Source organism: Sciurus carolinensis, chromosome 17 (genome assembly GCF_902686445.1).
Source record: "Sciurus carolinensis chromosome 17, mSciCar1.2, whole genome shotgun sequence".
Taxonomy (NCBI): Eukaryota; Metazoa; Chordata; class Mammalia; order Rodentia; family Sciuridae; genus Sciurus; species Sciurus carolinensis.
In genome coordinates this window covers 23,767,095-23,781,371 of record NC_062229.1, presented here as the reverse complement: position 1 = coordinate 23,781,371, position 14,277 = coordinate 23,767,095, and the positions used below count along the sequence as shown (strand labels likewise).

The following is a 14,277-nucleotide window of genomic DNA, read 5'->3' as shown; positions in this document are numbered from 1 at the left end:
TCTGCCAACTTGGCACCAAACCCAGTCCACCCTTTCTTTCTGGGCAGCTATTGAGAAAGAGGATGGGAGATAAAAGCAGCTCAGGCCCCTGGCAAATGTGATTTTTAAAAAAGTTTAATATCACAGTCAGACAGGAGCTGCTGCCCTCAGTCTAGGTCCAGTGCGTCGGCCCCACATAGCACCCCAGCCCTGCTTGGGCAAGAGGCCCCCGTGCAGCCAGCTGAGGGGGTCTCAGCTGCCTGCTCTCAGTCCAGCTTCTCCAGCACGGAGGGCACATACACCAAGCTGAGCTCACTGCCGAAGTTGCAGACAATGGCGGCATTGTCCAGCACCAGGATCTGGCGGGCCGGCTGGGCCTCGCTGTTCTTTCCCAGGTAGACTGTCTGTAATAGGTCCCCGTAGTTTAGGTCCCAAAAGGAGACGCAGCCCTGGCCGCCGGTCACCAGCAAGCTGTCTGAGATGACACCCAAACTTGCGCCACAGCCCAGGTCCTGAAGGCAAGGCCAGGAGAGGCTCAGTGTCGAGTCCTTTCCTGAAGCCCCTGACAATAGGCCCCACCCCACTTGCTTACCTGCTGAATGGAGTAGAGCTTAATGCCCGTGCTGCGGTCCCAGATGCTGATGAGGTCATCTAGGCCACTACTGATGACGCAGGAGGTGGTACAGGTGAGGGACGTGACGTCCCCACGGTGGGCAAACATGTGGCTGACCCGGCTGCCAGTCAGCACATCCCATAGGCATATGGCCCCATCTTGTCCTCCACTGGCCAGCACCATGGTCTGAGGGGAAGCAGCAGAGGAACGGGCCACTGTGGAATACCTTTGTCAACAAGCATGTCCCCCACGACCCAGCGCGTGGGGTCTTTGCTGAGCCTAGCTCGGTGCCCCTTACCTGGTCAATGTACACAGAAGTGATGGCTCCTGAGTGACCCTGCAGGGTGAAGAGGCAGCACGAGTCCTCCAGACGGAACACCTGGGACGGGGAGGGGAGGCTGTGGTCTCTGGGATTCCCCAAGTTACACTTTAGCCAGGAAATGCCTCCGTCACTCCTCAGCACCCCAGCACCCCAAACCCGAGACACGAACGCCACCCACTCTCAGCGTGTGGTCTTGGCTCCCCGTCACCAAGCGCCCTGCAGCAGCTTTCAGGGCTGTGATGGGTTTCTGGTGTGCGCAGGGCACTGTGTGGGTCAGGCGAAAGGCCACGGTGTCACTGCTGCTGTACACAGGGGATGAGGGAGCACTGCCTCGCCCCGGAGTCCCTGAAGAAGAGGGGCCAAGTGAGACTGAAAAAGCCACTGTCCGCAGCCCCTGCATCCGCCCGCCTGCCCCAGCCCTCTGACCTCGGAACTGCAGGGGGCTAAGGGCAGTGTGGGCCTCCAGGGAGAAGAAATCGAGGGAACCGTTGAGACGAGCAGCCACAATCCTGGAAGAGAAGAACAGGTGGCTCCCTCTCAGCAAGATATGGAAACAACAAAGACAGAAAAGGCCAGTTCGGGAAGTGACATGAGGGACTGTGACCAAGAGGAAAACAAGGTGCTGAAAATACTTGCTGGGGCCCGAGTGCTTAAGTTGTAACTCTTTAATTATTAGCCTCTCTCTGCCTCAGTTTCTTCATCTATAAAATGGGGATTATAGTGCCTACCTCACAGGGTGGTTGTAAGGTTTAAATGACCTAATGTGTGAGGTGGTATCTAGTGAACTTCATGTCCAGCTGGAAATTAAAAAAGAAGTGGAAGAGTCCCCTACATAGCCTGGGGCATTTCTGAGAAGGGAACCGGGACCTACGGTGCGGCTGTAATGTCAAGCCACAGGGGCTGCAGTTTTGACCTCCACACACCCTACTGTTCCTTTTACCATGAAGAAAAAAGGATTTTCTTTGGAATTCCCAAGAACTCCCAGCTATAGCCTGACAAGGATGGGTACGTTTGCCCAGTAGCCCCCAAATCATGGAATGGGGGTAAAAACCTTACTCCAGCCTGTCTACAACCTGTGCCCTTGGGGAGGGGGAGGGGAGGGGCCAGGCAAAAGGGCAGAAATCAAGACAGTGCGCTAAGGGGCGGGGCTTCCCCAACTCCAGCCTAGATGGTGGTGCCATCCCCAGCCAGTCTCTGAAGGACGAGCTGGCTTGGAACAGGTCAACAGGAGGCACCTGGACATGGCCTGGGCCAAAGTCCAAGAGCTAAGTTCTTGCAGGGAGTGTGTGCAGAGGAGTCAGCAACACCCCCGGGAAGAGGGTGCTGAGGGGCAAGAGGAGCAGGAGGGAGAGAGGAAAGGGGGCAGCACCCAGGACCCGAGGAAAAGAGTTTGTTTAACAGAGTTGTTCCTAACATGGATTCTCTGCAAATAAAAGATGCAGCTGAGACCCGGAAAGGTCAGTAAGGATCAGGTCCTAAGAGGCTCTGACTTTGGAAGGGTAAAAGAGGAACACTGTCCTCACTGTCCGTTGTGACAGTGGCTGTGGGCCCTGTTGCAAGAACTTCACACCCCAAACTCATTTAGTCACTGCCCCTCCCTGCCAGGTGGACAGGTGGGCTACATCAGAAAGGAAGTCGAGTTCCACCGTGGAGGCCCGGGGCCAGCAGGCAGCCCAGCACTCTCACCTTCTGTCCAGGAAGACGAGGGCTGTGATGCCGGAGGCGCCCTCTTCACTGCGGCAGCACAGCACACCCTCGATGGCGTCCCACACCTGCAAGCCAGGGACTGTGAGTGCCCGGCAGGAAGGCCCGAAAGCCCTGCGTGGACAGCCCCGAGGCTCACCTCCAGCCGGCCACTGCTCCGCCCAACCACGATGAGGTTGCCCTGCAGCTCCAAGCTCCATATGGAGCCATCGGCACTGGGGGCCCAGGCAAGAGAAGGGGAGCCCTTCTCAGGGGAGCCCCCCTCGTCCTCAGGGGCCAGAGGCAGTATGGGTCCTGGTGAGGGTGGGCGCAGAGTTGCTGTGCGCACAGTGGCCAGCGGCTCTTCCTGGTACACACGCTGCACCAGGCGGCTGAAGTCATAACCTGGGGCATCCCGAGCGCGGCTGCAACCGGCACGGTGCCGGGGTTCAGGCTGAGCTGGCTCGGAGGCTCGCGGCTGTGCCGAGAAGTTGGTGTCAATTAAGCAAGTGAGGTCTGGCTGGTCCCCAAAGAGGGCAGGTGGCGGGGGGCCCCGAGGGCGGTGTCGCAGCGGGGGGCTGTGTCCGAGCTCCTCAGGGCCAGCCTTCCCATTGTCTGACAGTCGCTCCCAGCCCTCCTGGGCCTCCAACACGCTGTTGCTGCCACTGTCCCGTCGCTGCCTGTTGGGTGGGGGCCAAGTGGACAGGTTGAAGAGGGGGACGTATGGCGACACACAGCGGGGTCCAGGGCAGACTCACGGGGGGCAGCACCTACCCCAGGCGCGGGATACGGGTGATGCAGTCCCCGGTCTGAGCGTCCCACACGCAGACTCGGCCCGCCAGGCAGCAGCTCACCAGCAGCATGCCGTCACTGGCCAGGCACTCGATGTCCTGCAGGAACACACAACGTTGGCTCGGGTTGTGCCCAGACAGGCTGCCCGCCCAAGCAACCGCAGCTCACCATGAGGTGGCCACGCAGCACCAGTGGCAGGATCTCCGTCTCGGGCGGCGTGTAGCCATAGTCATCGCAGGGCAGCTCCCCGCGCCGTCGCCTGCCGGGTCCGGAGCCAGGCTGCCCGTAGTTGCGTGGGCAGAGCACGCGGTAGAGACAGAGCAGCAGCAGCACCAGGACGATGCCGGCGGCCAGTCCCAGCGCTGCCACCCTGTGTGGGCACAGTGTGAGCGTGGCCTGCCAAACCCAAGGGCCACCCCCACCTCACCTTGTCCTGCCCTCTCCTTACTTGTACAGCGTGACGTCACCATGGGCCTGAGCCCCACCAGGCACTCTGGGCGCACTCTCCCAGCCCGCGGGCACTGGCCCAGGTGGGGCCCAGGCACTGCGGCCATCCTGCGGGTGCCGTCCTTCCAGAGCCTCCCTTGGGTTCAGACGCAGTGTGACTGGGATGACTGGCAGCAGGCTGATGTACCTGGGAGCAAGCGGTGGGCAGCCTCAGCAAGGACCCCTCCACTGGTCCTCCTGCCACTCCCACCAGCCGTGTCCCCTCCCTACTCTCCACCCAGGACTACTACTGCTCCCCAAGTAGTCCTCTCAGCATGCAGGATGTGGACAGGGGTGAACCCTCTGTTCTGGCACCCCAGTCTGGCTCCCGCCCAGACACTACAGCCAAGCAGCCACTAGGGCCACACAGGTAGCTTGCTAACCCCTCCAGGCACAGTGGGTGAATCTCCTTCTGCCCAGGGGAAAAAGGGGCAACCTGTCACTCCTGAAGAGCAAGGACCCAGGGCCACCCTCTCAAGCTGCGGTTGCTGCGAGCTCCCATTCCCATATCTCAATCTTGAATCATTTTATTTGAAATTCAATACAGAATTCAAACCGGTGGATCTCCCGCCTGACAGGGAGACGTTCACAGGCTGACCCCCAAGGGAGGGGCGGTCGGCACAGCCCGGCTCACCTCTTGGCTAGCGTGATGTTGTAGTAGCTGAAGAGCGTGGGCCAGTGGCGAAAGGACAACTTCCTCCAAAGTTCCTCATCCTCAGGCCCCCAGGTGACCTCTGGAACTGGGCTGTCATGAACACCCTCTGCTGGACGCTCAGATGGCTCGCCTGGCAACGTCTGGTTCTCAGGTAGCTTGGGAGCATCAGGTTGAAAGAGGGAGAAGGCAGGATCCGGGTGGCTGGCAGGAAGCACGCCACTAGGCACAGGCATGGGGGCCAGGGCGCCCTCTCCCAGGGGGCTCTGTTCTGTCACCTGGGCAGCAAGGTAGGTGCGCAGCCCTGCCGGGTCCGTGTACACCAGGACTCCAATCCAGACAACAGTGCCAGCCTGCAGAGGGGCATCAGGGCTCAGGGACCTCTGCCTGGGTGTTTACAGTCACACAGGCCCTGGCCTGTCCTCTCCTTCCACTTCCCCAAATCCTCTCCCACTGCCACCTGCTGGCACTTGCTACTGGAGGGGCCCGACAACCACTGGAGCACCTTTAGCTTTGACACACAACTCCTTCAGCCCTAACCTCCCCTCAGCTAGGGCTAGAGTGCTGCCACCGTTCCCAGAGGACCAGCTGCCTGACCTGCAACGGAGGCCAGACCCTCCCCAGAGCCTCAGCCTCACTCGCCTTTCCCTCCAGCTCCTCAGGAGAGGTGCTGCTCCCTGGCAGCTGGCCCGGCCCAGCTGGTGACCTATTTGCCTAGCCATTTCTGCCTCATGCAAGTTATACAGCAGCCAAGGGACCACACCCAGGAAACGTGATGGCCACACGGCAGCTCCAGTCCAGAGCATCCTGTCTTAGGGCTCTAGTTCTTGGTCACCATCTATGTGGCCCTGGAGCTCCTTCTCCCACAGGTGGGCTTATCTCCTTAGAAATCACCAAGGTCTGGGCAGGGAGGGCACAATGGGCAGCTCCCAAGGCCACGCTTCAAGAGGCCCCCAGGGCCTGAGGAGCACCCCTCCACCTCAAGGCAAAGGGCAGCACCCCACAGGAATCGAATGCTGGCACCCCAGAGGGCAGGGCAGGCAGGTACCATGATGAGGCGCTGTGCCAGGCGGGTACGGGCCAGGAAGTAGATGACGCGCAGCCTCTTGGGGAGCCGCAGGTTTCGGAAGGAAGATGGTTGCAGTGTGATGGTATGGGGTGTGGATGGCCGCACAGCCAGCTGCCTCTCCTGGCGCGCTGGCCGACCCCCAGGCTTGGCTGGGGGCAGGCAAGCCTCCGGGGGCAGCCGCTTGTTCAGGTCCGCTAGCTGTGGGGCAAGTGGTCAGGCCTGAGTGCCGCCTGAGTGGAAGCACTGCCCCTGCCTGGGGTCTGTACCCCTCTCTCCCAGAGGTTCCCTGAGGGTGGGACAGGTGGAGCTCAGCCACTCCTACCTCCATACGGCGAATGTCAATAGACAGGACAGTGGTGAAGAACAGCATCTGGAGGAAGAAGTCAGACACCAGGCCCACGACGGCGAAGAGACAGAACTCCTAGGTGAGCACACAGGGGCGCCGTGACTGCGTGGCCGCGAGCCCCAGAGAAGCAGTTCCCCGGCCACAGGCACCTCGGAACCACAAGGCAGTGGCAGAGAGGGCACAGCAGAGGCAAAGACGTGCGGTGTGCTTGGAATGTGGAGCAGCCTGGTGGGGACAGGCCAGCCACTCACCCCATCCCCACCAGGGGGCAGCGCAGACCCCTCAAACCTCTCTAGAGAGGGCTGAGCCAGGGTGGTTCCCTCCCTCAATCTTCGGGTCCCCCAGAGCAGGGCCTGATCCACCTTGGAAATCTGTGGGTCCACCAGCCTGCTCCCCAAAGTGCCCTCCCCCCACTAAGCCCTGACCCTGCTCGGCCACAGACCTAGCTAAAGCCCAGGCCTGTCCCATTTCAGGGCTCTCAGGACGCTTCCTGGCTGGTAACTGTACTGGCCAAAGAAAGGAGACAGCAGGAGGGATTCGTTCTGCCACAAAACTGAAAAAAAGTGTTCTTTCTGCTCCCCAAACCCTGTCAAGGGATGGGATTTTCTGGGATTTCCATTTTCCTCCCCTGCCCTGCTCTGTACGTTAAGACCACAGGGTGCAACGTACAGTGGTTCTGAAGACTCAGGACTATACCCTGCTTGGCAGACACTGCTTTTTCCAGGAGGAAAAGCTGGGAGCTCCTTCTCCCACAGGTGGGTTTATCTCCCCTATCCCCACAGCTGAGGGAGGGCACTTTGCCAAGAGCAGGGTCACTGTGCTATGGGTGGCAGCCCACCCACAGGGAGACCAGATCATGCATCTGGAGGCTACAGCTATGGAGCAAGGTAAAACAGGGACTCCACGGTGTTTCTGCCTGAGCAGTGGGAAGCCAGGGCTGAGGAGGGCATAGCCAGATACCGACTCCGCTATGCCCACAGGGCCTCCTTCCGCTACTGGGCTGAAGGGGAAAGCAGGTAGGGGAGATTCAGAGGCAGGGCCCGGCCGGGTAGGCTCTCGATGTGGTACAGTCAGGATGCGCAGAGTGCTGCTGAGCCAGGCGTACCACAGCACCCTGCAACTGCGGCAGCAGCTTACCAAGAGGGGTCCCACCTCACAGGCCAGGACACCCATGCAGAAAGAGGGGCGCACCTTGTCCTCAGCTGCACAGCCCCATGGCTGGTTCCATGCTCAGCCAAGCAGCCAGCCCTGGGGCCTTACCTGGATGGCAGGCACGAGGGTGAAGTAGCCAATGAGGATGATGCCCAGCTCGGTTGCCACGTTCTTCATGATGGACCAGCTCTCGCTGCTGAGGCCTGCAGAGGGCAACGACAAGGCACAGGGCAGCACAGGCCCTCCCTGTGCTCCACGTCTGCACACCACCACGGGGCCCAAGAGGGGCCCAGGCCACTGAAGGGTGCAGGGCAGAGCCACAGCCATCAGAGGGAGAAGCAGGGTCTTGAGGAAGGCAAGCCTCACCACTCTAACCACACGGAACCTCCACGCGCCTTTCCTGTCTGGTCAGCATGGGTGACCTCAGAGTGCCCACCAGTGGCAGAATGGCTGGAGGAGTGGCGGACTAGCTGGCTTCTCCTGTTCTCCCTATGGCAAGTCCCTGGTCCCCATGCCATCACACCATTGCCTGGATAAGGCTCCAAGTGCCTACGGGGTGGGGACTATTTCCCCTCATCTCTTCATGACCCCCATGCAGGGTCTGGCCTGTCACAGAAGCTCACAGAGGCTGGATGAGTGAATGGACAGCCAGTCTCCAATCTATTCTTCACAGACATGGGCTTTAAGAGACCAGACCTCCAGGGACAGGCTCTTGCTTTACTCTCTTTCCACAGAACTCCAAATCCCCAGTTCCCACCTGCGAGGTCATCTGTGGAGGCAGCACCTCCAGAGTGACAGCCCAGGCACCTGGGCATGTCATGGTGGAGTGAGACAGGAAGAGGAGACACTAGCACTGGGCCAGATGCAAGGCCACCAACCACGACCTCTGCAGCAGTCTGGTCTGCTCTCTTACTGACACATGACCCAGGACAAGTAGTGTCCACTGACCCCGTGGTTCCTTAAGGTAGCTGGTAGCAAGCTGCCAGGGCCTGGTGGCCCACCGAGTGCTATGTTGGCAGCCAGAGCAGGACAGGGTTCAAGGGCTCCGCTTCCTCAGGGGTGCACGGCAAGAGGGGTAGGCCCCATGGTTACCTTGGGCAATCCGCAGCTTCACCTCGAGGTCCACTGGGGTGGAGACCACTGACTTGGTGAGCACCAACACATTCTCTAACCCAATAACCACCACCAGGTACGGGAAGATCTCGCTGGGGACAGAGAAGATGGTGAGGGACATGTGCTTTCACCAGGCTCGGGCCCTGGGAGGCTCCAGGGTTTCCAGCTTGTAGTGGTTGCGGAGTGACTCCCACCAGCACAGGGCAAAACCCTCCCCACCCTCCCTCACACACCAGGGCCTCTGTCCACACAGCTCTTGGCTTTCAGGCAGATCCAAAGCCCTGCCGAGGCACCAGCAACCATGCCAGTTCTCCCACCCAGCACAGGAGGAGGTTGGGTGGCCCCTGGGGAGAGCTCCTGGCCCCACTGCCAGGCCACACAGACTGCTGGCTAGAGCAGTGACAGCTGCCAAGACCCACACGACAACTCTAGGTCAAGCCGCCATCAGAACTAAAGAAAGGGGTGAAAATGGCCTAAAGCCCTAAGCCTTTGCTGACAAGCTGCGTTTGGGAAGAGCAACTGCTCCTAAAGGACACTCTCCGGCTGGCCAAGCCCCAGGGTCACGCTGCTTCTAACAGACTCCAAGGAGCTGGAAGTGAGGGAGGCCTGCAGACAGGGGTGAGGGAGGGTGGGTGTGGGAAGGGAAGCAGTGTTCCACCGACAAGGGAAGTAACAGAAACAACACAAAGTCACTCTTCTGCAGAGCACGTGCCTAGCATACACGAAGCCGGAGTTCCATCCTCCAAACCACAAAATAAATGGAAGGAAGGGTGGGCGTGGGGAGGGAGGGAAGAAGGAAGATGGGTCACTTTAGCTACGACCAGGCAGACAAGCCTAGATCTGGGACAGACCAGTGGGTTAGTAGCACTAACAGGCAGGTAGGGCCAGTCAGAGAGGAGGGGAAAGCCTGCGGACAAACAGGGAAGGGCTTCCAGGCTGACTCAGAGAGGAACAGCAAAGGCAGAGCAAACGTCACTGGAGGAGGTGATGAATTACAGTATTCTCAAGTCCTTTACAAAACTCACTCTAAGCTTATTCTCTAATTGGGCATTTAAATCTCTTAACCATGAAAAGAAACGTATCCTTCACACCCTTCTATGACATAAGCCACCAAGAAGGGCATGCGCATGTGTGTAACACAAACACACATCCATCACACAAGGAATGTACCCATGGATACACAAATATATTTCCTATATACACAAAATCATATAAGCACATAAATATACACACACCTATATATGTACTATATGTAAACACACGCCCTACAACACACATGTATAGAGACAAGCGAGATGCTCAAAGAGAAAGAACGTGTAGGGCTGGGGATATAGCTCAGCTGGTAGAGTGCTTGCCTCGAAAGTACAAGGCCCTGGGTTGAATCCCCAGAATCGCAAATTAAAAAAAAAAAAAATAGAGAAGGAACATGTACCTCTTGAATGTAAAACACAGCAAGGGGAAGACATGGGGTAGTTCAAGGAGGGCCAAGTACCCAGATGTGCAAGGCTCTGGCCCGAGGGCCCACACTGTGGCCCAAGGGAACCAGCTGGGGACCTACCCGCCATTGAGGGTGGGCGTCAGGCCAAAGAGAGTGCAGAGGCCCACAGACATGAGCAGTGAGCTGAGCACCGTGACCACAGCGGCCAAGGCCAGGCCCCACTTGGACTTGACCATGTCGATCTTGCCTGTAGGGCAGAGAGGACACATTAGGGCAGCACCTCCCCAGCCCCTGGTCCTTCTTAACTGATCTCGCGTGCCCTGACAATCAAGGAAAGAGTTCCTGGTTTAACCAAAAGAAAGGGACAGTCATGGACACTTCCCAGTCTCGTGCACTTGGCACACTCTTCGGGAACTCTAACCCAGGAATGGTCTTTCCCTAAGAAGTGAGAGGAGCCCTGGACCCACCTGAGCCCCCAAAACTCTGACTTTGGTGACCACAAGGCATTTCCACATCTCTACCCCAAGGCCTTCCAGAGGCAGGGAAGTGGGTGATGTGGAGATGCTCCCTGCCATGGACCTACGTGTGGAGAAGTAGATGTAAGCAAACAGGATGATGTAGGTGGTCACGAGGGGGATGAGCTCGGCAATCCCAATCTCCTCCTTGAAGTGCACGTGGACCAGGCTCTCCGCACGAAGGCTGCAGTTGGGGCTGGGATGCAGGAGCATGAGGCGGGCACGCAGGCTGCCCAGGAACCTGGAGACAAGAAAACCCCTGGAAGGGTCCCTCTAGGCTTCTCTCCCCCTGTTGGGAGAAAACTTCTCCAAGGTTCTAAACTTCTTCATAGTTCCCAGGGGTGCTGGAAGAATCACAATGCTGGCTAAGTTGTCTCAGGAGCTCCCCTGCTCCTTCCCTGATCTGTTACACCGCCCCGATCGCCAAAGGCCCAGGAGAGCCAACTGGAGGCTCCTCAAGTGTCCTGTCAACAGGGAGAGCTGCCTGTCGTGCTCCATGAGGAAGGACTCAGCAGTTATCTGCTGGGGCTGCCTGCCGAGGTTAGAGAGAACCAGAGAGACACTGGGACACGGAACTGTCAGCCTCGCTTCAGGCCCTTGTTCTTAGCAGGCTGTCAAGCCATCCCCATTTGAATGCAGCAAACAACACCCTTTGGTCTAAGGGATATAACATTTTACCAAGAGGCTCCAAAACTATCCAAGTTGTCAGGGGGCATTCTGAACCCTGTGGGCAGAACAGGGACCTCTCAGCCTCATGTCAACATGGAGCAGTCAGACCCAGAACCTGAGCACCTTACTTGGCATGGTAGCGCTGGAAGACCAGGGTGATGGTGTAGGAGACCATCCTCTTCCTTGTGTAGAGGCTCACCCCACTATACTTCCCAGGAACACCAAACAGCAAGTCTGCAGGCAGAGACCAATGGGCACTGACAAGGAACGGCAGCCACTGCAGGGCCACCAAGGGCCCTTCCCCACCCCCACCCTTGGAATCAGGGTAACCCCCCATCTGCCAGAGCACCATCCCAGGAGAGATGGCGACCAACGGGCTCCCTCGTGGGTCCTCAGGGAACCTGTGCTGGGGTACCCTTGAGTGTGGCTGACGTCTGCAGAGTTTTGGGCTCATGCTGGTGGATGGTGCCAATGATGTCAGGGTCAGCATGGAAGCGTTCCCGGTCATTCTGCCAGAAGTTCCCAGGGGACAGCAGTAGGCAGCCATGCTCAGGCAGTAGGTTCCGGAGTTTCCTGAGGCCTGGCAGCAGCTCAGTCACCTGCAGGCACACCTCCTCCAGACTCCTGGTCCCGGAGCTGAGCAGGAGACAGGACAAGGTACATGCTGTGCCTGCCAGCAGAGGGCGGCTCACTGTACTCGTGGGGCACCTCTGCCACCAGGGGAAAGTACTGCCAGAGGGTCACCAACCAAACCATGTGGCTGCCTGGCCTTCAAAGTGAACACGGAGCCCACAACACCTCCAAGGAGAGGGGGGTGTGGAAGAGCGCGCGGAAGAGCCCCTGCTGAAACATTCCAGTCAATTTAGTGGGCGAGGCAGGTGAGTAGCAGAAATTTAGGGTTTCACAGTTCACCAAAATCCTTGTCAAAGTCCTCGCTAACTAAAACCAAGCAGTGGCAGCCTACAAAGTCGAAAGCTCCAGAGACCTACTGAGGGGCTGGGAAGCGGGCCCTGCGTTAAGGTTTCTGAAGGAATCCCCGGTGGAGCTTGCTTCTTGTCCTCAGAGCCATTATGACACCCACATCTTACAACCCAGAGGTAAGGAGCCACCTGAGTCATGAGCCAGCTAGTCCTCAGCGAGCTCACCAGAGGCAAGCCTGTGGACGCTCACTCTGTCTAAGGTGTGGGGATCAGGGCTCCCCAGTCCCAGGGGAACGCAGCGCAGTGGACCCACAAGGATGCGGGAGGTTCAGAGCAGGCTCCCTCTTCCTTCTGGATGTTCTACTTCTGCAGAGCTAGTTGGTTCACTGGAGTTACACCGAGGCTGTGGTGCTCCCTTCAGTTCAGAAGGGGTTTGGGGAGGCCAGGGTTCCTGGGAGGGGTACCTGTCTCTCAGCACGTGGTTCCGGATCTCCTCCACCAGCTGGAATGCCCGGGACAGAGGTGAGCGGAACACATCTACTGCCAGAAGGTTCTTATGCCAGGGAGACACTGAGGACTTCACAAATATCTGCTGGATGTAAGCCACGGGGGGACCCACGTACTGCAGAAGAAATGGGGGCAGAGCAGGAAGGTCAGCTCAGCGCAGGAGAGAGAAACACGGGTCCACATTCAGAAAGGACTTGCTGAGCAACTCTTATGGGCAAAGCCTTGTGGGACCCACTGTGGGCAAGCTATGATGCACAGGCCAAAGCCGGGCCCAGGCTTGTTTCTCTCAAATTTCTGAGAGCACTGTCCCCGACTTTCCATTACTGTCTCTGCTGCTCCCACACTTCCAGAGTTGAATGCAACAGAGGCTATCTGGTCAGCAAAGCCTAGAATGCTCACTATCCAGCTTTTAAGGAACATTTGCAATAGACTACCAGCTCCCAAAAGGATGCAGCCCGTCTCACAATCCAGCTTTCACACGCACAGTGGGGCAATGGGTTGTGAAGATCAAAAGACCCCATTTTAAATTCTGGCTCTTCAACTACCTGGCCTTGGAAGAGCTTGAACTTTCATTCAAGCTCTGGGTTTCGTTTTCCTCATTGTGGAAGAGAGATAACAACGTTCTCCTGCAGCATCCAGAGGTCCCACCAGCCTCCCTCCATATGTACACACGGGAATATAAATGGCATGTGCAGAGATGAAGGAGTCAGAAACAGCAGCAATAAACAGCAGGGCGCATCATTCTGTCTGACCCACGACAGTCCTGCCTGTGCAGTGCCTGTTGGGGGTTCCAGGATTCGACAGGGACTCAAACACAGGTCTCCTCACTATACTTCCTCACTAGAACCTGCCATCCACCCTCACGGGATGTACAAAAAGCACACAGTGACAAGCGTCCACCTGCGCAAACCCCAGTGACAGCATCGTCAGGGCGCACCCCTACCACACACACTGGGTCAGCTGTGGCCGAGTGGCTATCAGGATGGGCAAGGGAGGGCATCTGATGAGCAAAGGACACTGAGAACACAGAGACCGGCAGGAATAAAGGAAATTACAGGGAAAATGAGAGGTGGGCCAGGACAAGGCCCAGCCCAACTGTCTGCACTTCAACAGTCAAAGAAAAGCCCCGGCCGGGGGAAGCCCGCCCAGACGAGAACCATGCACACAAGAACCATGCACAAGTGGGGCTTCCGCACAGCCAGGCCTCAGGCAGGCCTCCTCCACTGACATCCATGAACCTCCCAAGCAGGGATTTCACATCTTTCCAGCCCTTTCAAGACCTTGGCTTGATCATTTCTCATCAACTCACCATCCAACATACGTGCCTGCACATTCCCTCTTCAGCCGCCAAAATCCTCTCACAGTTTACACGCTGGTGCGTACCCAGTAGGCCCTCAGGAGGCTGAGGCTGGAGGATCATACAAGTTCAAGGCCAGCCTGGGCAACTTAGTGAAACGCTGTCTCAAGTTCAAAAATAAAAAGGGGATGTAGCTCGGTAGTAAAGCACCCTTGGGTTCAATCTCTAGTACCCGGGGCGGGGGTGTGGGGGGACCCTCTTATGGTAGTTTATTCCATAGGCATTGGCTTAGGTTTTGTCACTGACTATCTTAGTTTGAGTGCCCCCAGAAGTAAACCCTAAGACAAGTAATTTATCTGGGCAGTGTAGGAAACAGGGAAGGGAGGCAGCTGACAAAAGGTCAAGAGCCTGGCATGGTGGCACACACTTATAATCCCTGTCACTTGGGAGGCCGAAGCCGGAGGATCACAAGTTCAAGGCCAGTGTGGGCAACTTGGTGAGACCCTGAGTCAAAAATAAAAAGGATGGGGTGTGTAGCTCAGTACTAAAGAGCCCCTGGGTTTCATCTCAAGCACCTACCCCCAAAGACCTGGGGTGTTGAGCAAGTGACCTCTGTGGATACCCGAGAGATGAGAGCAGAGGGATTACCTGCTGGCTCCTGCACTTACTGGTTGAGGACTGTTCCTGGGGACATGAGCTGTGGAGCGCTTTAGGCCTCTGTACC

The 14,277-nt window shown here is 57.8% G+C and overlaps 1 protein-coding gene across 3 annotated transcripts in view; it reads right to left on the bottom strand.

The window, feature by feature from the left end:
- Positions 1–98: 98 nt before the first annotated feature.
- Scap (SREBF chaperone) overlaps positions 99–14,277 on the bottom strand; it is a 59,322-nt gene continuing 45,143 nt past the window's right edge. For all 3 annotated transcript variants that reach the window (XM_047532336.1, XM_047532338.1, XM_047532337.1), the window contains exons 4-23: positions 12,214–12,371; positions 11,245–11,465; positions 10,958–11,063; positions 10,229–10,401; positions 9,766–9,892; positions 8,187–8,299; positions 7,203–7,297; positions 5,919–6,017; positions 5,576–5,794; positions 4,510–4,880; positions 3,838–4,023; positions 3,558–3,759; positions 3,372–3,487; positions 2,758–3,277; positions 2,601–2,686; positions 1,341–1,423; positions 1,093–1,259; positions 891–971; positions 572–778; positions 99–491 (exon numbers count right to left, since the gene is read on the bottom strand). In XM_047532336.1, the coding sequence (XP_047388292.1) occupies positions 246–491; positions 572–778; positions 891–971; positions 1,093–1,259; positions 1,341–1,423; positions 2,601–2,686; positions 2,758–3,277; positions 3,372–3,487; positions 3,558–3,759; positions 3,838–4,023; positions 4,510–4,880; positions 5,576–5,794; positions 5,919–6,017; positions 7,203–7,297; positions 8,187–8,299; positions 9,766–9,892; positions 10,229–10,401; positions 10,958–11,063; positions 11,245–11,465; positions 12,214–12,371 (3,576 nt within the window). In that variant the 3' untranslated portion in view covers positions 99–245. The remainder of the gene's footprint in view (positions 492–571; positions 779–890; positions 972–1,092; positions 1,260–1,340; positions 1,424–2,600; positions 2,687–2,757; positions 3,278–3,371; positions 3,488–3,557; positions 3,760–3,837; positions 4,024–4,509; positions 4,881–5,575; positions 5,795–5,918; positions 6,018–7,202; positions 7,298–8,186; positions 8,300–9,765; positions 9,893–10,228; positions 10,402–10,957; positions 11,064–11,244; positions 11,466–12,213; positions 12,372–14,277) is intronic.